At 48.2% G+C, this 23181-nt stretch overlaps 1 protein-coding gene and 1 long non-coding RNA gene across 3 annotated transcripts in view; both read right to left on the bottom strand.

Annotated features, from left to right (window-relative positions):
• Positions 1–23181, bottom strand: part of FGF18 (fibroblast growth factor 18) — a 70645-nt gene that overhangs the window by 18645 nt on the left and 28819 nt on the right. Inside the window, exon 3 of the mRNA XM_039699467.1 lies at positions 21604–21784. Coding sequence (XP_039555401.1) covers positions 21604–21784 — 181 coding nt within the window. The remainder of the gene's footprint in view (positions 1–21603; positions 21785–23181) is intronic.
• LOC120497687 lies at positions 7574–11714 on the bottom strand. Of its 2 annotated transcripts, none has more exons than XR_005626550.1 (3): positions 11615–11714; positions 11031–11172; positions 7574–7681 (listed from the first exon to the last, which is right to left on the bottom strand). It is a non-coding gene; the product is annotated as an uncharacterized LOC120497687 (long non-coding RNA). The 2 variants fall into 2 exon arrangements; XR_005626549.1 differs by lacking the exon at positions 7574–7681 and adding an exon at positions 9642–9761.

The raw sequence follows: 23181 nt of genomic DNA, 5'->3' as shown, positions 1-23181 counted from the left end.
AGTGGGAACAGAGGCCGGGGGTTCACCAGAGGATGTCTGATCCCCGCTATGACCTGAGCTGCCCTAGGATAGGCCAGGGCCTCACAGAGGTTTCCCACTTCTGTAAAATCTGAGCCTTAAGATGTTGGAAACATCTTATTTCTAGGGATCCCTGACCCCTTTTCCACAAGAGAGATCACTGCAGCTCTAGTGTGGGTCATAACCCAGCTGGCTATAACCCAGGGGTCTGCAGCACCCCTGACAGCTGATGCTTCTTTGTGCAACAGGCATCTCCCTAAGTTCTCTCAGGAGCAGGGAGAGGCACGTTAAACAGCACATCTGAAATCCTCTGGGATGAATCCCAGCCCTGAAGGATGGAACCAGAGCTCCTAGGGGATGGAGGCTGACCCAACACAAGGGGCTGCTTGTGTCTCCTCCTCCACTCACATACAGCAGGAGAAAAGCTCAGCCACCACCAACACATTTTACATTAATTCAGACTGGGCTTGGAATGCTGTCTTGTCCTGTGGTAAGTATGCCATGGAACAATGGAAGTGCAAGGGAAAATCCAAGAGAACGTACAGGAGAGTTCAGGTGAAATGAGTGCCACCATGCTAGAACAGCAGCCCACAGCACTCTGCTGCTCCAGCCCCATCTGTCCCTGGACACACCACACAGAGATTACAGTTTTTATTTTCAGAGGCCCTGTGCTCCAATCTTCAGATCAGGTGTTATTGCTTAAATTCTTTGACAGCTAGATATTCTGATATATTTTCCAGGGGAATAAAATAAAGAGCAAAAGAGAAAAGATGTCTTAAGAGGGTGAGATCTCCTGCTACATGTTTTGCCTTATTGGCCCATTTAACCTAAACCTTCCTGAAAACTCCCACTGGAAGTGACTGGAATTCCTCACAAGTCTAGGTGAAAAGGATTACATATATATATATATATATATATGTGTGTGTGTTGAAAAGCTATCTACCAGCTAAGAAAACATAAAGTCAGGGAGATATGTGAAGGTGGCAGAAAATATGCCAAATTATCTTTCAGATATTTCCTGGGAGTGGGAGGACAGGAGCCAGAAAAGCACAGGGAAAGAGAGGAGAAAGAGGGCACCTGAGAAGTGTAAGGTTTACAAGTACCAATCACAAAATCCTCAGGTCCAGATAAAGAAAGAGATAAAGGGGAAAACACAAGAAGGGTGCAGAAGGACTGGATACTTCAAGTCTATCCACTGGTTTGTGATTTTTTGCAGGTGAAACCCCTGCAAAGGGAGACACAGGGAGCAGGAACACAGCTGCTTACACTCCTTACAGGCACCTTGCAGCTGGGTGCACTGACACTGGGGAAAAGGATCTCAGAGGGGACAAAGATTTTGTTGCTTTGGTTGCACTTCTTTTTGTGAAACAGTCAGGGGAACTATTCTCAGACGTGAAACCATTTCCAGGGAATGAAGAGGATGCACTGACACACTGAGGCTGGGAGCACAGCACATGGGACGGAGAGTAGCTTTCCCAGTTTGTTACCCTGGTGCTGTAAACCAGGACATTCCCATCGTTCACAGTGCATAGATCACATCTGATGGGAGAGCAAAATCCACTCTGCTGAGACTGAATCTTCTCCTGAGACTCCCAGCATGGGCAACAGTGCTTAAAATAGTTGAAATCTGTTCAAACACTGCCTACCTCTACCAAAACCACATGAATCCCTTCCACAACCACAACACAGGAGAGAATGACCCTGTCTCCACAGTCATGATGTAATGATGAGGGAATAACACCAAAATTAGGTAAAGTCTGGAGGGTCTAATGATGCCTGCAGGCTGTGGCCCAGTGAGAGAATCAAGACTGCATCCCTAAGTTTTGTCTGCACACTTGCATGATCCTGAAAACTGAATGTTATTTAATAGTTATAATCCACAAAACCCAGCTCCCTTCTCAAATATTCAGGTGCAAATTAGGAGTAACCACCCCAATCAGTGAGGCTGGTGCTCTGACCCACATACCACTGCCCTGAGCTCATCCTGTCTCTCCTGAGCACCGCATATGCACATCAAATTATTAAAAGGTATATTCGTGGAGAAGAAGACTAAGCTCCGAGGCCCAGGCTCCAGATATTGTCTGTTTTAAGCCACTGTGTTTAAGCTGTGTTGCAGGAGCCAGAGAAGTGCTCAGTGTCAGCACAGAGGCCGCCCAGGGAGCAGCTCCCAGTCCCGACCCACGGTTTGAAAGATGCTGTTACTCTAAATGAGGATTTCTTTTAAACGCTATAACTTTCACTCGCTCAGCACCCTAACTGTTGCACCTGGGGACAAAGACTTTTTGGGGTGTAAGGTCCTCAGGGCATTAACACATTCACCAAGTCCCCGGCAGGTTTTCTTGCCCCATCCGGGGGTGGGAAGGGAAGCAGGAGCGAGGGCTCTGTGCGAACAAAGGACAGGCTGCAGACACAACCTGCCACCCGCTGAACAGCCTCAGTAGCTCTCAGGAACCAGACAGGTTAAATATTTGCATGGGAGACATCTGAAGAAAATCTATAATGCAGCAAAGACCTCAAAGGCATTTCCACTACAGCAACCTGATCTTGTAAATACTTCCACACAAAGGACTTCGCACACATCGGAAGTCCCTCGAGTGCTGATAAAGACCCTGCGCGGCTGCAGGGTCCGGCCTCTGCCAGCACGGCCTGGGACAGGCCCTGGGCGCAGCTTCCCCCGAGGGCTGTGTGCTGCCCACTGCTCACCCGAGGGGAGAGGTGCAGGATCCCGGCCCCGAGCCACCTTCCCTTCCTGGCACTCGCCCTCGGGCCTTCACCTTAGAGCAGGACAGCAGCTTCAGGCTCCGGGTGATGCTTTCGGGCGCTCCCACTCCCACAGCACCGCCTCACACCAGGGAGGCTCCTGTCCCACATCCAGCACTCTGAGCTATCCCTTGGCGCTGCCTGGGCTCGTCTGCAGCAGTCAGGGCCAAGTCCCGCAGGAATCTCCACGCTGGTGCCAAGCACACCATGCCGAGTGCCCAGCCCGGGCCAGCTGTGCAGGCAGGACACGCTGTGCTGCAGTCCGCCCACAGGGTGCACAGCCCAGGATGGTCCGGACAGAAAGTATCACTCACAGGCTGTTTGGTATCATTCTCCACTATTTAATATCACTCTCTATTTAAGCCTGACACAAAATTACTAGAAACATGAAATCACATAATGGATGGGTTGGAAGAGATTTTCAAGCTCAGCCAGTCCCAACCCCACTGGGCAGGGGCACCTTCCACTGGACCAGGCTGCTCTAAGCCCTGTCCAGCCTGGCCTGGACCATTACAGAGCTCTTACCTGTAGGAATGCCCACCCAAAAAATTTCCCTACCACTTCAGCAGTGGCTAACAAAATACACACCCAGGTGCTGAGCTGGTGTTCCCCAAGCATCTGAGAGACCATCTCAGCCAGAATCTGCCTCCCCACCCTGTAGAAATGTGTTGTTTATGCCAGAATGGCGTTATCAAGGTAAAAAGAAGGTTCTAAAACATACAAGTCCTCTTCCCCAGACTGCCCAGGCTCTTACAGGATAACAGCTTCCAAACATAGTCCCCACAAACTCACTCTAGTCACCACATCTTGGGAGAAGCTTAAATGAAAATGTGCTAATTTGAGGCCTTTTATTAGCCTACACATATGAAAATTGTTTTAGAGTTCAATAAATGTAAGACCAGAATCAGACCAGAATAAATACCAAGGTAAGTCTAAGAGATTTTTGTCTAACTCAAATAAAACTCTAGTAAATCCCTGAATCTCTAATTCTGTGAAAAACAAAACAAATAAACAAACACACACACAGAAACACACCCCCCCCCCCCCCCCCCATTGGAGCTATAAGTACCATATTACTGGCCCAAGCTGGCACTACACAGAGGCTGGTCATCCCTCAGCCACGTGAAAAATAAATGTAAAATACTGTCATTCTAACATGGAGCTATTTGCACCCTTTTGTACATCTAAGAAAACAGGACTAAGCAGTGGAAATCAGACTTGACCTCTTGCAGATATTTTATGCATAATTCACCATACGAGACACTAAAAATATTTTGGCAGTTGCTTCAACGATGATGAATAAGCTTATCTAGACAAGATTCAGTAAAAGCAAGGTAGGTTGTGTGCTTTAAAAACGCCTGGGCAGGGACAGCTGTGAACAAATTCTGCCCTGAACTTTGCCACCTGCAAACTTGCCATGACTAAGAAATAAGCCTGGAAAGAGAAACGTTCAGAATGTTAGCACAGAAATTCCTCTATCTCATCAGGGTGTCCTGCTGCCTCCAAGCACAGCTCAAGTGGACAGTATTTCTACAGAGGCAGGAAAACTGCCTGACAAGCTGCCAGGCTCTGAGTCTGGAATTACTGAAGGATGAGCCTCAAAAAAGTTCAGAAGATCTGTTATGCTTGAAAAAGCACCTAAAACGAAAAATAAAGGGCCAAACCCTGATGTCTTTGATCATTCTCATTTGAATAAACTCCTACTGACACAGTCAAGCCCAATAGACAACGACCTCAGAACCTGGCCCTGAGCTCCTCGCTGAAACGCATCCAAAGGGCCGGAGTCTCTCGGGTCTGGAAAGAGTGTGAACCTTTCCCGTTCCTGCAGAGGGTTAGAATTACAGCAAGAACAAACCCCGAGGAAGGTATTTTGACTCTCTTGTTCTCAGTCTCAGCTGGACCCAATAAAAACACTGATGTACACAAAAATAACAATAAGGAGAGAATGACCAGCCCGGGAGCCCACGTGCTCTCGTGTCTCTGCAGAGCTGCTCCGTGTGTGCCCAGGAGCTCAGGACAGAGCATGCAGCACTGCCCACCTCCCTCAGGCAACTGTTGGCAGGCTGCTCATCCCCAGGAATGAAGTAGGAGTGATGTCAGCACCACCATCTCCTCTTTACAAGGAGTCCCAAACACATAAATCTCTCCCACATCCCAACACCGGGATGGTTTCACACACTCCAGAAGTCAGCCCGTCCAGGCTCCACTGTTGTGTCTGTGAGTGCTCCAAAACGGGGCTGATTGGGACAAATGTGTAAAGCATCTGCAGTATAGGTTGAATTAAGATCATCAGACGTGCCCGGTACACAAAGACGTTAAGTTCTACCAAGCAGGGTTCTTATTCTGCACCAGTAAAAGCTACAATTAAGATAATTAATTTTATGGATCAGAGTATAAGTGTGTCTGTGCATTTTCTCAAAGGGACTCATTGTAACATTCATTTCTTTCAGCAAGTGAAAAATATGCTGAAAATAAACTTGCAGGATGCTCTGGTGGGATTCTTGCGGCTCTGAAACCCAAAGGAGCAAAGGCAGCAACATAACCTACCAGAAGAAAATGTTCTAGCACATGGGGAAAATTCCTCTCTATTTTAAGATTTTAAGCAGGATTTGCTCTTAGACATGGTCACAAACACAGTTTCAAAGATACCCGACTTCTTAATGTTTGTGCTGCTGAAGCTCCCTTTTGCCAGATAAAAGATAACTTATTATTAAATAAAGTACAGAAAATTGTCACTCTTGGGTCAGAGGATATAAGAGAGTGTGAGTGTTTTGGAGTAAGGGTTAAAAGATGTGGGCAAGGACTGATCTTACAGCACCTGGGGACACCTGGAACCAGCTGCATCCTGAGGAGTGCCTCATGGGAAGGACCATGGAGAAAAGTCCTCTGCACCACCCCCTTTGGAGAGGTTTTTCCCTACAGACACAGCACAATTCTTACAACTGTTCTCAGGGCACGAGCAACAGAAATAATGCAACAACCACCAAAAATCAGGTATCACATTTACTCTCCCTTTAACACCTTTGGTTTCACATATTTATTTTTGGAAACATTTATCACGGGACTTCTCTTAAACTGTTACCCCTAGTCCTCAGCATATGTAAGACTATATACTTCCCTTTTACTGCATTTTAATTGCATGAGAAGTTTTAAAAGTCTTTTTTTTTTCTTTCCTGAAGTCATTTGGGACAAAAGGCATCTGGCACTGGGTATTTAAATAAGACCTGTCAGAACCATAAAATTAGTTTTACGTTTTAATAAAGGTACTTTAAAAATCTCAAATATAATTCTGCATTCAAACCCTAAGTGTTTGGATTAAGAAAAGCAGATCCCATGTTAAATCTTAATATAAAAAATAAGTCAAGTACAGAACTAAGCCGGTCCTCATCTGTGGCATTATAAAGAGCAGCAAGAGGTAATATCTCCGATAGCTTTTCTGGGGGGGCATTCTGAGTTTAGAGAAGTAGCATTGACAGCAGAAAATCTGCATTATATTATATTTTTTGCTATTTATCTCAGTTTATCTAGAGACCCAGGCCACCTTTAAAGCTCAGACTCAGCCCCGTGTTTCCATCCAAAATTGTCTCCACTCTTTCTTGTCCTGGCTGCGATGAACCATCCTGCCATTCTCTCTCCACCTTGGAGGGGTGGCCCCAAGGACCTGCATGGCAAAAGATCCCTGGAGGTGGCGGGTGCCACATTGGCAGGGGACATCTGTGCTGTAGGTGTGCAGCCCACACCCATCCAAACGGGGATTGATAGAGCTCACTTAGCTCGCAGGGCTCTGCGATCAGCTCTGCAAGCGGCACAGAATTCACTCCAAGAGCCTGCAGACATACAGACAGAGGACAAACCCAAACCTCCTTCCAACACTCACCACCCCACACCAGCGAGCACATCCCTCCTCCCCACCAGGACACCTTCTGACTCCCCCTCTGTTATCTCCCTCCAGCCTTTGGGGTGCACAGAGAATTGCCCACCCCTACACAGACCTGATTATTTTTAGGCAGCCCTACTGGCTGTGTGCCAAGCCCAAGGACTGGGCTGCCTCCACCTTTGGCATGGGAGGACAAAGCCACCTTTGAACCTGCCAAGGTGACCAAGTCTCCCCGTGTTTGCTGCCACCACCTGAACTCAGCAACCACTGCTGGGACACTCATGGCCCACTCCACCAGAACAGAGAAAGCCAAGGACACAGCACAGTGGTGGGACAAGAGACAGCCCCTGGCCAACAACACCTTCTCCAAGGGCTCTATAGCCCAGCACAAAGCTGCAGCCTGACCTGTGCCAGAAGGGAGCCACTTCTCCATCCAGGACCCCAAAAGAGCAAAGGAACTAGCTAACATGGACTAAAGAGCTTCGGTGCAAGCTCCTGCCCTTTACAATCCCTTTCAAACCAAAGCGTTCTGTGACTCTGTGGAGTGGCTTTCCAGGTGCTCAGCAGGCCTGGCCCTCCTCTGAGGTCACAGTGTGGATGAGGGGAGCGGGCAGGGAAGTGTCACAGGTGCAGACAGGCTCGGGGCAGTCCCCACCCCCCGGCCATGCTGTCACCTCCCTGCCGCCAGCTGCCCAACCTGGCACTTCACCACAGGTTACCTCTGGTGTGAGGAGTTAACGCTCATCCCCCAGCAGGCGTGATGAAAAGGAAACAAAAAAGCAGGATGCTGGTGAATGACAGCAGTGGGTGGCCCAGCCCTGCACACAACAGGCACAGCCAAGTGTGTCTGGCACCAGACAATGGTGGGGCTGGAGGTGTGTGGGGCGGCAGCACCAGCGCCGTTCTCACGGCGGGGCACCCAGCCATGTCGCCTCACAAATCCACTCCTCTCCTCACTCCCAGCTCTTCCCTGGGGTTGGGTTTGTTTTTTTCTGTGCTGTCCTTCCTGTTGGAACATTTGCAGCCCTGAAAAGAAAGCAGGTCAAACCCCCTCAAATGGTGTATTTAGAGCTTCCCCTTGGGTTCCCGTGGTTTCCTTGCCATTTCCTCGCTGTGCTGGGAAGTGCAGCTGGATTTTGGGGTAGCAGCCTGACCCCTGGCTGCTCAGGGCCTGATGTCAAGTGCTGCTAATGTGTTTTGCATCTGTGCTAGGGGGCAGGAAATCTCAACTTCCAGTGCCAAGGGGTTAATTATAATTTATATAGCAAGATCTCAGGCTGTGGGAATTTTTTTCTCCAGCTAATTAAGAGGTGCAATTACCTTTGAGAATCAAAGGGATATTCTGGTACCCAGCTCTGAGAAGCAGATTACAGGCACTTAAGATACAAGGACATCTTTGCTTTTCTACATGTTCTTAGTTTTTGATATTGATCATTAACAAGAATTTGTCATATTTCTGATCCATCATCACGTCCTGCTGACCACCCGCTGGAAGCCACTGCAACAAGGAAATGCAGAGCATTGCTGCTTTCCCTGTGATTACCTATCCTTCCAGCAACATACTCAGCTAGCCTATCACCTGCTGCTCAGGGCTCTGAGCAAAACTTCCTGCTTATTAATTAATAAAGCCTCATGATGACCTTGAGGTGGGCAATACCAAACAGCCCAGTCTGTGTTCAGACCACAAGCTCAGGACTACTTACTCCCAAAGCAAGCACTGCATCGATGAATGTTGTATTAATTTAATAATAATGTTTGTATTTTTTGGTAAATATTATTATAAGTAATATGTATAAATTGATACAATAATTATAGTAAGTATTGTATTAATTTAGTAGTATTACTAAAGTGTCCCATGGCAGCTGCTCTGCATTGCCCTGTCCTACCCAGTTGTGCAGTGCAAACAGGAGGACACTATTTGCAAATCCACCCCCGCCCACAAGCTCTTCCCATCAGCTCCTTGCCTTCGTGTTTGTGCAGAGGCTTAACAGTTCCAGCTCTCTCTTCTCACCACTCGGAGGTGGCTGCTGAGCCATTTGCAAGGGGTTAATGTAACTGAATATTCAGATGTGGGGAGAGGGGCTTTGGGCTGAAGACAGCAGTGAAAGGTTCTGGAGAACCCTCAGAGTCCTGCTCTGGGGTCTCAGCAGAGTTACACATGCAACAGAGGCTGCAGCCTCAGCCTGGCCCAGAGTACACAAACAAATCCTCAGCCATTCATTGTTTTATAGGGATGCATTGGGCCATTGCTCCCAGTGAAATGGAGTGCTTAAGTTAGAAACTGGTGCCATGCAGTTGTCAGCAGCCCACACACGCTGCAGGGCTCACACACCCGCAGCAGCAGCCTCCACCCTGACCCAGAGCACAGCCAGAAGCAGAGGTGAGGCTGGCAGCGGCAGGAAGACCAACCCTTCCTCTGAAGAGGGGATTCCAAGAAGAAGCTCTGTCTGTGTGGGTTAGAAATGAAGCTCATGCTGGCAAAGGCAACAGGGGAGCTCAGCAGCTGGTACCCAACATCAGCAATTCTCTACCATGACTTGATTATATTGTGGCAGCTTTATCAGGCTGTCCTTTGATGTGCTGACAGCAGCGAACTGGCTGTGTTGAACTTGTGGCCATGAAGGCAAAAGCACACACCCCAAAACCACACCACGTGAGGCATTTTGTTAAATGAGGAGCAGATAACACAGCTGACATCTTGGCATGGAGAGATGCCTACTGGCACTGCTGATCTCACAGGGCTCCTTTAGAGCTGACAACCGACTTATCCCACAGGTATTGCCATCCCTGGAAGCCATCCTTTGGTAGGTGGCTACCAGAGAAAGGGCACATCAGTTGTCATGACCCATTTTACAAGAACATCTACAAAACTACACAGACCTGTACCAAGCAGAGCATTTCCAGTACAACCAAGGCCCCAGACAGAATAATCTGTTTCTCTTCAGGAGACTAAGCAAAAATCAGGAAGGCTTTCCTCTGCAAAGGTTGAGAATAATCAGAGTAGAAGAGAGGACAGCAGTTTTTAGAACATTTATTACTCTACACAGGAAGGTATCTTGCTCCTTGTTGGCGCAGGCAAGAGGTTGGGACAGGACCTGGCTCAGCTCTGGAAAAAGCAAGAGAGGGATTACAAAACTATGCTTGTTGTCTCAGCTTAACCCACAAACCTGCACAGCATTCAGTGAAAAAAGGTTGTAAATGCTTCATCAGCGACACAACCAAGCTACATAGGAAAGAAAAAGAAAGGAAGGGCAGATCCAGAGGGAAATAAATTTACTCCAGCATTACCTTTCCCTATAGCTTGCTATTTATTGAAGAAGCAGCAAAAGCTTCAGTGTGCTTCAGGATACAAACGCTGACACGGAAATTCAGAGCCCTGAACCACTTCCAACAGGGAAAATATACTGACCGCAGTCTCTTTGGAGGTCAAACAAAATCAATAGCCTTTCTCTCCAGTCTGTCTCTAAACTAAGCTTCTTTCAAAGACATCCAGAGAAAATGGATCATCTTTTGTTGTTGTGTGTGGTTTTGGGTTGGGCTTTTTTTTGTTTTGCCTTTTTTTAAGTGGTCAAACATTCATAGAAGCATAAGAACTCCTTCCTCCCTAAGCATACTGAAAGGATTGTATAGAAGTCAACACTGCCCATCAGTTTTACTACACAATAGATGAGTTATCCACTTCTTGGGGAGGAAACCAAGCTGGAAGCTGCTTAGTGCTCGGCAAGAGAGGAAAAAATAAATCAATGTGTTTGCTTGATTGGGGTACTTTTAAAGCTGGTTGTCAATTAGTTCAACACAGTTTGCTGTTAGAGAGCACAACAATTTAGCCCCAGGAGCTGAAGTTTGCTGCATTTCCTCAGATTCCTCCTGCTGAGAGATAGATATTGGATGCAGCCATCTCAGGCACAGAGGAGGAGAAGGGGTGAGGCTGAAGTCACAGCCACAGTGTGAGAGCCTGACATCAGATACAGCCAGTGGTGACAGCTTCCTTCTGTTCTGAGCACACAGCACATCAGACTCATGTCCAGAGAGTAGATGAGAGCTGGTTCTCACCCTGGTACACAGCATGCCTCTCCCCTCCCCAGCACACATCTTCTGAGATAAACTACAGCTTACACAGACCCTTGTGCAGATGGTATCATCCGTCCACACAAGGGGGTCACCCCAAGCTGAGCAAAAGGGCAGAAGGACCAAGCGGGAGGATGAAAAACTTTGCCTATCTCCAATTTTTAAAGTAATACAAATTCTTAAAAATCTCAATACAAAAATCATGAACGGGGACAAACAACAAAAGTCACTTCTCAAGGGTCCCACTGAATGCATCCAAAGGAAAATCACTGCAGGGATCAGAGCAAGGGATCACCAATGGCTTTACCTGCCAGTTCTGTTCTGACACTCAGTGTTGAAAGACACTCAGGCTGAGAAGGCTCTCGAGAGGTGACCCAGCTCAACCCTCTGCTTCGGGCAGGACCACCAGGGCTGGGGACCATCACTTCTCAGCTGCGCTCCAGCTGCCCCTGCAACAGGTCACTCTCTGAGCCAGTGACATCCTGATCTAAGCACAGCTAAGGGTGGCATTACTGTGTCACAGGCATGGCTGGAGAGGGACAGATACATCTGCAGCTGCCTGGGGCCCCAGCACCAGCAGGGCTGAGCACTAACCCCAGCAGAGTGAGCTGCCCCCGGCCATGACCGTGGGACTCTGGTACCCTCACAGGCACAGGGAGTCACGTTTGCCATAGGCACCCATCCCACACTGCTGGACTGCTGCTGGCAGAGCCTCCATGGGTGTGCTCAAGCCACGCCATCTCTGACTGCCCTTCCAGGCACAGCACACCCTGACTCAGGGCCGGCCTGCACTCACACCACGAGAAGGAGGGTTTGGTCCCTCAGCCAACGTGAGGGGCACCTAATTTCTGTGCGAACACATTTAGCATCATATCATAGACCCATACCCACACGGGTCTGATGGAAGATCCTGGGGAAGCTCAGAACAGGCTCCAGCAATGGTGACCATCAAACCTCCACCCCAGCTCCAGTAGCAGCAGGAACAGCCAAGGCTAGGAGCTAGAAACAAAAGTGCTGCTTCTTTGTAATGCCTTTTATCTCCCCTCCTCCAGCCCCCCCAGGTGGGACAATTTACCCGGTGACTATAAAGCTCTTACATGTGCTTGTTAGCACCCCCAAATTAGTAGGTGTAAAGTCAATATCCTTTTGCCTATTTACTCCTAATGAGTCACCAGTCAGAAACTTGAAAAAAAACGGTTACAAATGCAGATGCCGAAGCAAATGAAATAAAGGCAAGAATCACAAACGTTGCACAAAGGCAAGGGGCTGGGCACACCACACAGCACCAGGCCATTGTCACCGGCTCAAACCTAACAGCTTTGATTTGCCTCCCACCGGCTAAAATGGTTTGAAATGCAAGGTCTGAACAAAGGTGCAAGACACAGGAGGAATGGGAGGCACTGCTGGGCACTTAATCTCCTTTCAGTCTCACACAGGAGCAACAGGAATGGCTCTGTTGAAGTCGGTGTAGTTTCAGGAGCGTAGGGAAAAGGATAATCAAGCCTTGGCTGTAACAGAGATCCAGCCCTGTGATCCCTACATCCCCCCTTATTGGGGATTTATGCTGAAATTACCTTTAGGCAAGTTCCTTCAGCACTGCAACCTGGGCCTACATCACTGATCACAACAGGACAAGGCCAGCTTTTGGGAGCTGCAGTGCTCACCCTCTAACTAACCAAGGATGTGATTTAAAATCAGGAGCCTGAAGCATCCCCCAGTCTGCTTCAGTACTCACCCCTGCAAACTGTGAGCCCTGCAGCTGTCCCTGGCCAAGCACTGAGGACACCTGGACAATATTTTTTAGGTTTATCTGGTGCTTACATGCCATCCTATTCCTAGCCTTTCCCTGCTGCTTCTCTAAGTCCTCACAGCCAGAGGCTGGGGGTTACATCCTGATGCTACAGCTCCCCCCTCATGTTCCAACAGCCATTTCCTCTCCTGCTTGTCCTTCCAAAACCACTTGAGTATATCAGATGTAAACCAAAGCACACCAGCTCGAAGCCAGGATCCCAAGCATGTCACCCAGCATGGAGTCAAACACCAGAGGCTCACATCACCATCGAGCTGCTCAGGAGCCACATCCGCTCCTTCTCTGCCCCACCAGCCCAGCTTTGGGACGAGGCCAGAGCACCTGAGCAGTGCAGGAGAACAAGGACTCCTCTCCAAGCCCTACCTGGGGCCAGACCCCTTCATCCAGCACAGCTGCTGTCACTGCTGGAGAACACCCAAAACTCCTCACAGCTGAAAGAGGCTGCGGATGGTGGGATTTTGTTCGCATTGCTTGGGGAAGAAAGGCATCTTTTTTGGCAGCTGCAAATGCAGAAGAGGAGAAGGCCTCTGGGCACACGTTTCAGCTTACAAAGACAAGGGCAAGAATATCTGAGCACTACCCAGTCACGCTCCAAGCTCCACCACTCCAGACAGCATCAGCAAAGGACAGGCACATCCCCAAGGCAGCTACAGCACAACTCAGGGACATAAAGCTCAAGATATATCGAGAAGGTCTCAGCTCCTATGTTCACCATAAAAGCATGAACTGTCTATTATGGGCATTCAGAAAATACTGAAAGCTCTTCAGGGACCAAAGTGGGCACTATTTATTGGTGGCACGGTTCATTAAAAGGGATGCTCGCAGAGTGCAGCTATGTTCCCATCTCTCTTGAACCCCAATACCCCCACTCTTCCTCACTGGAAGAAAAAGTAGGTGTTTCTTATTTTTTACTGGGACTTCTCACTGCCTTTACATGCAGCTCACCTTCCACTTCTTGCGAGCACTGCGACCGCAGACGCTCCACACGTGTTCTCCTCTGCATCTGACTGGCAAGCAGTCTGGAAAATGCCAGTATTGGAACGGCCTGGATTCAGCGGTTTCTGAATGCTGATCGGACACTATTTCATTCAAGCCACAGATAGTCATTTTTTGGGGGTATTTTCAGCTCCCTTTTTGCACTCTTCCAGCTTTCCAAGTGTCATACATCAGCAGTTTCTCCTCTTCACAGCTTCATTATTTATCACCTTTCTGCCGAGCCCCAGTGCAGTTCTGCAGGGCCTGGGCACTTCCCTGTTCTTGCAGACGGCCACGCAGTGCTACTGGCCTTGTTAATGTTTGCTGTGCTCCACCTTGCAGCTACGGAAATTCCTGACTATCTGTTTTTTCAAAGAGCTGAGGTGAAATCTGAGTGACTGAAGTGCCTTATTTTTTATAAATTTAACACCTTTCTTGAGGAAACCCCAACCCGAAAACAGGAACAGTCTCACAGCATCTCCAAGTACCAAATAATTACTTCTAACCAGGCTACCAGTGTGGTCTCTATTAGCACTGTCTCCTTAGCATCTCTCCATCTGCAAAGCTTTCATCCTGCCGGCACACTGTGGGGTGAGGGGGTTCTGGGCTCAGGAGGGACATATGAGGACACTGAGATTATGAAATTCATGCCACTTCATTATACATGGGGAACAAAGTTCCTTCTGTGTCCAGTGTCTGGAGGGTACAGCCCCAGCGTCCCACCATCCCAGATCACCCCTCCTGGAGTAGGAGATGCTCCAGGTGAGTGGTGTGGCCAATGCCAACACCACCATGAGTCTCCAAGAATCTGACTTTAGGCATCTCAAACAACAGCCGAGTGATGTTCCATGGTACTTTCAAGGAGAAGTGTAATCTTCACATCAAATTTTGTATTCCCCATCCTGTCTTTAGTTAGGCAGTTTTTAACAGGGTTGTTGACATTTCTCATTTATTCCAATCATTTCTTGTGAAGGAAGAAAATTCTTCAGCCGCTTGACATCATGTACGGGAACGTTCACCCAAAGCAAAATGTACAAGAGCATTTGTTGACAATGTTTTCCTTCCATCCTCTCCAAAGTAAAAGCAATTAAAAACCCTTTTGGAAAAGCAGACTAGCCTATTTGTAGGGCTAGTCTTTTAATTGCACCCCATGAACCGACGTGAATTAATCAATGACTGGCCAAATGCTTAGACATGGGAAAACCTCAGAGAGCACAACACAAGGTTTGGTAACAGACACCAACACAGAACAACTGCAATAAACCCAAGGGAGCTCTCAGCATTTGTGCACAGAACCACTCCTGGCCTAGAAATAGATTTAAAATTATGCAAACTTCTTCCAGAACTTCATCACAGAATGGTTTGGGTTGGAAGGGACCCTAAAGAGCACCTCCCAGTGTCCCCCCTGCAGTCCCCAGCACAGATTTCAGACAGAAATAATCACTGCACTGACAAGCACAGTGCATTTCCGGAGCCATGGAGGAGAAAGGAAAGCCCTAAGTTTGTTTCTGCGTTATTTCATCAGAGCCAGGGAAGAACATTTAACAAAGCAGCTGCTTGACCTTCATGGGAAAGCACCATAAACACAGCAAGGCAGGAACAGATAACATCATATTGACCTGTCTTCAGGGGCTGGCATTCACATTTTCATAAAGTGTCTAAGAAGATAAATCACTATACTAATAATATTTGTATTGATTATCTAAACTGAAGCAGCAATCGACTCCATTGTCTCACTTCCTCTTAAATTGCTCACAGATGGGATCCTATTTCCTATTCTGCATTTCTAATGGGAACACTTAAATCACAGTGCAGAATTATACACACACACACAAACTGTTAACAAAAACCCTTTTATGACTTGCATGAAAATAAAGATTTCTCATTTTGTAGCTCACTTTCCACTCCACACAGGAATTAAAAATGACAAATTATCACTAGATCTCTAAATTACCTCTCCTTGTTATTTCTGAGTCTCTAATATTTGCTGACAGACAGACCTATGCTTTCCAAACCCTGACCAGTGCTTGTGGAGGCTTGTGAAGTTTAGACACAGAGTTAAAAGGAGATTATTTTTTTCCTCATTAAAGTCAAGGTTCTTTAAGCTATCTCAACATCCAGGGGTAGGAAAATACAAAATCAGTGTGGTGTCAGAGGAAAAATAAATATAAGGTTTTGCTGTTAGTGCAGGTACAAAACAAGGGCTGTTGCAGAGAGACTGGGCTTCAGGTGTGATGCTGGTTGCAGCAGGAGCTCAGGAGAGCAGCTATCAAAATCAAAAGTAAAGGGAATTGGCAACAAATTAATTGTTCAAAATAGCTTTGTCATTAATCAAAAAGGCTAGGGTTTTTCTCAAACTTCTCATCCTGCCTAAGCAAGGCTTTTCCCCACCCTGGCATGGGCACAAAATATGGCAAAATAAAAACTGAAAATTTCTTCAATGGTTTGTATAAGATGCCAACAGTGTGCTTCAAACAGAACTTTTCAGAACCACCAGGAAGGTGAGGGCAACAAAGAGCCCTTGCTGCCCAGAGCAAGCTGAGAGCCCCATCCTCATTCCCAGCTCAGGTTTCTGCCTCACACAGAAGCTCCTCCTGGCTCAGCAAAACCCTGAGCTGCCTGAAGCTTCAGCTCATCCCCTCATCCGCTTTCAAGGAACAGCTTCACCACTGCCCCACTGCAGATGGAAAGGGAAGACGTTTTAAGGAACAAAAAATGATCCAGCTCTCAGGGATTGCTGGGCAAGCAGGGCAAAGCCCAGAGCCACAGCACAGCAGCTGCAGGGCGAAGGCTGCTCGGCCCAGGCCTGTCCCCAGGACCCATTGACTGTACAGCTGCCATGGTGAATGATCATCCCTTGCGCTGAGGTCAGCTCTGCCCCCGGGCTAAGTAAGTGAAAATAAATGGTTTAGAAGATAAAAGGTCTTTTAAAAAATTTATTTGTCTTGTTGTGATGTCAAAACTGTAATGGGAAGAGACTGGAGGCAGCGATAGTCGGTTAAATGGGAAACGGCCATCCTGATGGGTCAGCACAATAAATTACAAAGCAGATCCCAGCTCTGCGGGATTTGGGGCTGAGCTGCACTGACAGACAAACCCTTGCATGCACCTGTTCCTGGCAAGAAAAGCAGCTTTGAAATACACGTGGAAAAATTGTGGAAATACAGCGATATTTCACAAATCCAAATTGATGTTCGAACTGTATCTCTTATCTTTCTTGCACAGAAATTCTGAGCCTTCCAGCCACAAAGAGTTTAGTTTTTAACTCCTGCTCTTTCCAGGAGAGGGATCAAAATTGATTTAAACTGTCCCAGGAAGGGAAAGGGTTAATCGGGTTTCCCAAGGCAACTTGCTGTTAAGGTGCCAGAAATACTGAGGGAAAGAATGACTTGCTAAAGATGGGACAATGGCGCCGGTATTTTGCATTTGTTTCCAGGCTTTCAGATAGAACAAATGGGAGTCATTAGTGAAATGAGTTTAGGGAGTTCTAAATTAGCTGTCAGGCTGCCAAACCCGAAGAAGTGCTATGTCAGCCATTAATTCTGGAGAGCACCGGATTACCCAAACCTAGGAAGGAATCCTGCAAAATTTAGAGTCAATTAAAGGAGGCTATTTTGCTATAATATTTTCCACACATATTACACCTCCTCATGGAACAGAGCCCGCTTCTACCACAAATGAAATCTCTGGCAGGATGGAGTGTAGCTGATGTCTAGACAGCTGTAATGTGCTCTCCGTGGGCAGGTCCGCTGGCATCTCCGGGCAGCTCCAGCTCGAGCGGGAGGTGGGGGCTGCAGGGCTCCCCAGCCCGGCTGGAGCGGCCCCAGGAGGTGACACCCGCTTGCCTCAGCGCCTTGCTGACCCTGCACCACCCGAAGCAGCACATCTGTGTGCGGCGTGATGTCTGTGCCCACAACGACCGTGGCATGTGGAGGTCACACCCGGCATCGTGTGCACCCTTCCCTTCCCTTCCCTTCCCTTCCCACTGACAAACCCAAGCTTTGCTAAGACCCCACCCCGTCCCACGGGAGTTCTGAGCTAAACCCACTGAACCCGGGGAGCCTCAAGGGGCTGGCCCTGCCCCAGTGCCCATGTACCACCTGTGCCCTGCCCCTTGCACACCGTGTCCCCGAATTGAGCCTCCACGCTGCAGACTAGAGAGCTTATCAGTCGGAAGGTTTATAAAACACAGGTTTATAACTCCTGAGGATCCTGAGAGTGCTTTTGAACTGTGATGGAATGCACCCATGGCAAACCCCGCGTGGAACGTGCCGATTGAGAAATGTACCTCCACGCCACAGCCCAGCCTCCGGGACACCCACCCTCTGCAAAATGAAGTTCCCTCCACCGAGAGGAGCACAGGGCTCTCACACCTCTGCGCTGATTGCTATCACTGCTCAGTGCCCCGCAGGACAGCACGACCGGGGACAAATTAAACCAAAACCCGATGGCTGTGAAATACAAATGAGGCTAAAAATGCCTTCACCCAACCAAGAGAGCTCTGCCTGCCCAACTGCGCCGGATACACAGATCGTGAACAAACAGGATAGAATGTCTTCTGCCTTTTGTGAAATGAAAATAAATGAAAGGATCTAAGGTTTCAGGTCACTGATCCCTCTCTTCCCTATCTGTACCATTTATCGGAGGTAGAATATAAAGGTTCCAGGTCCTTTTTTTTTTGGTCAGCACTTTAATGGTTGTTTTTTCTCCTTCACCCTTTCATTTTCTGAATGAAAGGACCACTTAGGAACCTGTAGAGTAATAATAAGCTTATAATACGAATATTGTGCAAATAGGAATACGTGCAAATTCTTTCTGAATAGGTTGAAGGGATTAAAGTAAAAATGCAATTTGTAAATAGATCAGTCGTTTAATTAGTTTATAGTCTGTTAGAAGATAATATTTTGCTCACACAGATCATCTATTATCTAAAGATCTCAGAGCACTTCAGGAACATCAATTAAGCCTTTAAAAAAAACAACCTTAGGAGACAGATATTTAGATTAATTAGTGTTGCTGCAAGCAGCAGGCATTATTATTAGATTTAATTTAGTCCAATAACTGACTTATCTGTTAATGGATTCTAATTCATCTGAGAAGGGATCAAATCCATCTGGTTAAATGGATTACTTCGACTCAATTAATTCTATTAACTGACTTAATTTGCCATTTAATAATCTGACACATGGGGCCAGATCTTAGCCCCAAAGAATGTATAAACCAAAAATTACACACCAGAATTATGATGACAGCAGAATTGTGCATTGCAGAGCATGCATTTTGCTTTGCTCATGGCATTTGCACACCTGGATCAAACAATCAACGGGGATTCCTCTGGCCGGATCCCCCAGCCCTGCAGCATCATTCCTCCTGAGCCAGGGCTGGCTCTTGGAAAGCAGGAGTTCCCTGCCTGAAATCTGCCACCTCCTCTCTGTTCTGGGCATTCTCTGCAACCAAGAGGCGAGAAGCTTTACAGAAATCAATAAATCTTGCAATAAAAGTAACCTCCCTTCAAAGGCAGGACAACCCTCCCATTTGGAAGCTGGATATGTGGAAAGAAAAAAAAAAAGGAAAAAAGAAACATTTGGACACTATTGTAAATGTAAGGGAAGACAGGAAAGAGGTGCTAAAACATTATTTATTCCACTATCCTTAGAACGGGCTGGTGCTAAAGTGATGGACCTTGCCCTGCCAGAGCTTCCCACGTGAACCCTGAGCCGGCGTGGTCCTTGCTGGATCTCACCTTCGCCTAACTGGGCCACTCACGCTGGAGCCAGCTCATCGGCACCTTTTCCCACGTCTCTTGCCTGTTCTCAAACATTTCTCAGGCGTGTTCCTCCTCCTAAAGCCTTCCCCAAGCTGCAATCCTTAGGCCACCAGCCCACACCACCCTCGCTGTGCCCTCCCTCAGCAGGGCCGGGGCAGGAGCCGGTGCCATCTGCCAGGGTGGCACAGCCCGGCTCTGTCACGGAGAGGGAAGGAGAGGGAGAGGGCAGGGGGACACTCAGCCATCTGCTGCGTGGGAGGAGAGGTGTCCTCCTCCACATGCGGACCTGACCAGCAAGACGGAGATGTGGATCAAAAGTTTGCAACTGTTGAGATCCCCAGACCCAGTTTAAGCCTCTCTCTGGTCTTGATCAAAGGTTACTCTATAATAATGCCTCAGGGGGAGGGGTTCCTGGCACATAATGAACCCTGTGTCATTGCCTTTGTGTCCAGGTTGGGCTGTAACACAGATGGTTCTCACTCCAGTAACTCCGACATCTCTCCCCCCTCCATTATCCCAGACGGGAGCTTTGCGTGGTTCCATCCCAGCCCGCCGTGTCCCACCTCACTGTCTCCCCGATTATCATGCTCTGAGTGTTCCGTGCCAAGCAGGACCAAGAGCAGATTTCCATAACCTTTCACAGGACTGGGGGCGAGAAGGCTCCGCAGCCTCGGCGAGTTTGCTGAGGAGGCTCTGGGGGTGCAGGCAAACAACCCACAGAGCACACCGGCAGCTGGGAGTGGGATTTGGAGGCAGGCAGGGATGCAGGAGCAGGGTTTGGAGGCAGGCAGGGATGCAGGATCAGGAGTTTGGATGCAGGAGCGGGGGTTTGGATGGAGGCAGGGATGCAGGAGCGGGGGTTTGGAGGCAGGCAGGGATGCAGGAGCTCCTGGCCGGGGATCTCGGGCTCTGTCACGGCAGCAGCGCCCTCGGCCACGAGCACGCTCCTGCACGCGCGGGTTTGTTGTTCAGACACGATTGCATATGTATGAAGGGGACAAGATGGGCTTTGACACATAAATTAGCACTTGTCAGCTGCTCCCGGGAACACTTCCCTGCTGCACCCACTGTAAATGCTGCCTTCTTTCACCGAGAGGAAAACTCCATCACGGCACCTGACAGCCACCGCGGCAGGAGCCGCACCCGGGCGGCGGCGGCAGCGCCCAGCGCCTCGTTTACACATCAGAGCTCCGGAGGATGAATGCCATAAAATGACACAATAATTAGCAGCCAAGTGGCACTTTTCACTCCTGTAATATCTGGAAATTTGGGAATGACAGAGGACAAGGTTGATGAGACCTAAGGGCAGGGCTTGCTCTGAGAGAGGGGCTGACCCCACACAAGTGCCTGGGGGTCACTTCCTACCCGCCAGGTGCTCTCTGGCTGTCGCTTCCCGTGGCACAGCTCACTGCTCCTGCACCGGCAGTGGCAGCAGCTGCCCTCAGTGCTCAGCGTGTGCCCCATCGGTCCTGAAGCTTCCTGAGGGAACAACCGCTCCCAGATTTTGACCTGCCCTCCTCGAAGCTCAGCTCCAGTGCTGCACTAGACAATCCCACACGAATGGGTGAGCCAGCAAACTCTCACACACACCTCTGCAGCAGCACAGGAACACACAGGGCTGCACATCCCAGACACAAACAGAACCAGTGTCCTCAACAGCCCTAAAATCCTCCCAGCAGCCAACTAGAGTAAAAACATCTCAGCAGAAACCATCTCAAAATGAACCAGAATCACAGCATTTTTCATAGCCCAGCCTCTAGCAGCATTTCCAGCATGTTGCTTGTGTGCAAATGTCAAGAACAGTTGAATGCACTGCTAGCACAGGGTAAGTACTGTTTTTCCTGCAAGTTCCACACACTCAAGAGATTCAGCTTGAGCTCTGAGGTACTCTCAAAGCTCTCAAAGTCTACTTTCAGTTCAAACCAAGTATCTCACCACCCGAAAAGATATGAGTGCTTCATTCAAACACTGGATTCACCCAAACACAAGCCCAAGAGTTCATGGGGAAAGGACTTCCCCAACCACCAATTTAGGTATCATTTATGAATTGCAGTAAACACATTGTGAGCTCATGGCTTGGGGAGAAAGACATTCCTTTCTTCAACCATATACTAATAAATTGGGGCATGGCAGTACTGTGGGAACTGCCTGCAGCTGGGAGGCAGCACCAGCAAAACAAATCTCATGCTCTTAACCTGGAAATGTTATTTTTCCTTTTATTTTGGTTTTTATTGCTCTTATTACTTTTCTCCCAAGAGGTTCTTAGCACAACACCCTGGATTAAAGCCTTTGACCTGAAGTCTGGAGGATCCCAGTAAATATTCTTACCATATTTATCTCCATCTTCTCCTTTGGCACTGATCCTCCTGCCGAGCACCTGGATGTGCTTTCCACTTGTCCTGCTGTAGAGCTGATAGAGCCGAAGCTGCTTCCTGCTCACATCGTCCCTCGCTCGTGTCTGATTCTCCACATGTATCCGAAAATCCACGTTCTCCTCAGCAGCAAACATCTGGGATAGGTGGGGAGTGGGGAGAGAGAGCAGAACAGACCATGAACACAACAAGGCTCTGGGGCAGAGGGACTGCAGACTAGCCTGCCAAGGGCACTGGCACTGGGGGACTCAGATTTGGCTGCCTTTCACTTGGCAGCAGTGTCAGACACCCGTGTGTAATTCCACCCAGAGCTGGCTCTCCACAAACCTGGGCCATTACAATCAAACTGGGGGGGTTTATGAATAAAAACCTCTGCTTACCCCTGCTTTGATTAAATCCTAGTCAGCCATCCTGACCATAAATTAGGCTACCCACTGCATACGCACAGCCTCTACCAGGTTACACAGGGACAAATGGGAGAGTGGGGCCAGCCAAACCCTTCTCAGAGATTTGGTGCATCACCTCCAGCAGCTGCACTGACTCTCTGGGTTAACTGCAGGAAAAAATCAAGGGAAAAAACTCTTTGTGTTACCCTTAGCAGTTTGGACTTGAATTTCACACAGGCATAAAATCCACTGCAATAGAAGTGACACTTGTACACTCTTCAGCTTAACTTTTTGACCAGCTCTGCTCTGCAGTGAAGCCACCTCATGATCACCAGCCATGGATGTGTTTCTGTCCACCTCAAAGGGGCCACAGGAGGAGTGGTCAGAGTCAAACCAGCTTTTCCACCAGTGGCTGTGATCAGCAGGGGTCTGACAGCCTCAGCCACCCCATCTGTTTGTTCTGCCCAAGGGAGTAAATTAACCTTAATTCACTACAGCTTAAAATATTACCATAAACTTTTAATTTTGCTTCTTATTTTAAGTATTCCCAAGAAATATCAAAAAGGGAGTCCCACTTTTCCTTCCCAAGAGTCATCGTGACTTGCCCAAGGTCAGAGGATCCAACAACACCACTGTTCTCAAGATAGCTTCCCAAAGGGGAGACTGGGCAGCATGCACCCAAAAAGCTCTTCACACCCAAACAGGAAAGCCCAAAAATTGCTCCATGAACTCCATCTATCATCTGTGGAGCATTTGCACCACAATATCCACACCATCCACTCCAAACTCACAGATGGGCAACATGTCCCTTTACAGGACAACAAATGACACAAAACATGGCCTGCAAGCAAAAGTGTTCTGATGTATCAGTGTGGGAAGGGAACTTGCAATGAAAATGAAAAAGGTCAATAAATCCTTGTTCAGATCCACTCCAGACTAAAACACATAAAGAAAGTGGCCACAACACACCAAAGAGCCCCACTTCAGTCTCCTGCACATCACCTCACACCTGTAAACACAGTGAAGCCTGAAAGTCAAAACCTCAATAGAACTTTGCAGCAATTCCAGTTATCCTGGGGACACCCAGGCCTGCAGCAGGAAGAAAACCTCACTCAGGCAGGCAGTGCTGCTGAGCACCAGACCTTCAG

This window comes from Passer montanus, unplaced genomic scaffold (assembly GCF_014805655.1).
Source record: "Passer montanus isolate IOZ18808 unplaced genomic scaffold, ASM1480565v1 scaffold133, whole genome shotgun sequence".
Classification (NCBI taxonomy): Eukaryota; Metazoa; Chordata; class Aves; order Passeriformes; family Passeridae; genus Passer; species Passer montanus.
The sequence above is the reverse complement of the archived record's forward strand: the minus strand, read 5'-3'. Positions and strand labels throughout refer to the sequence as shown.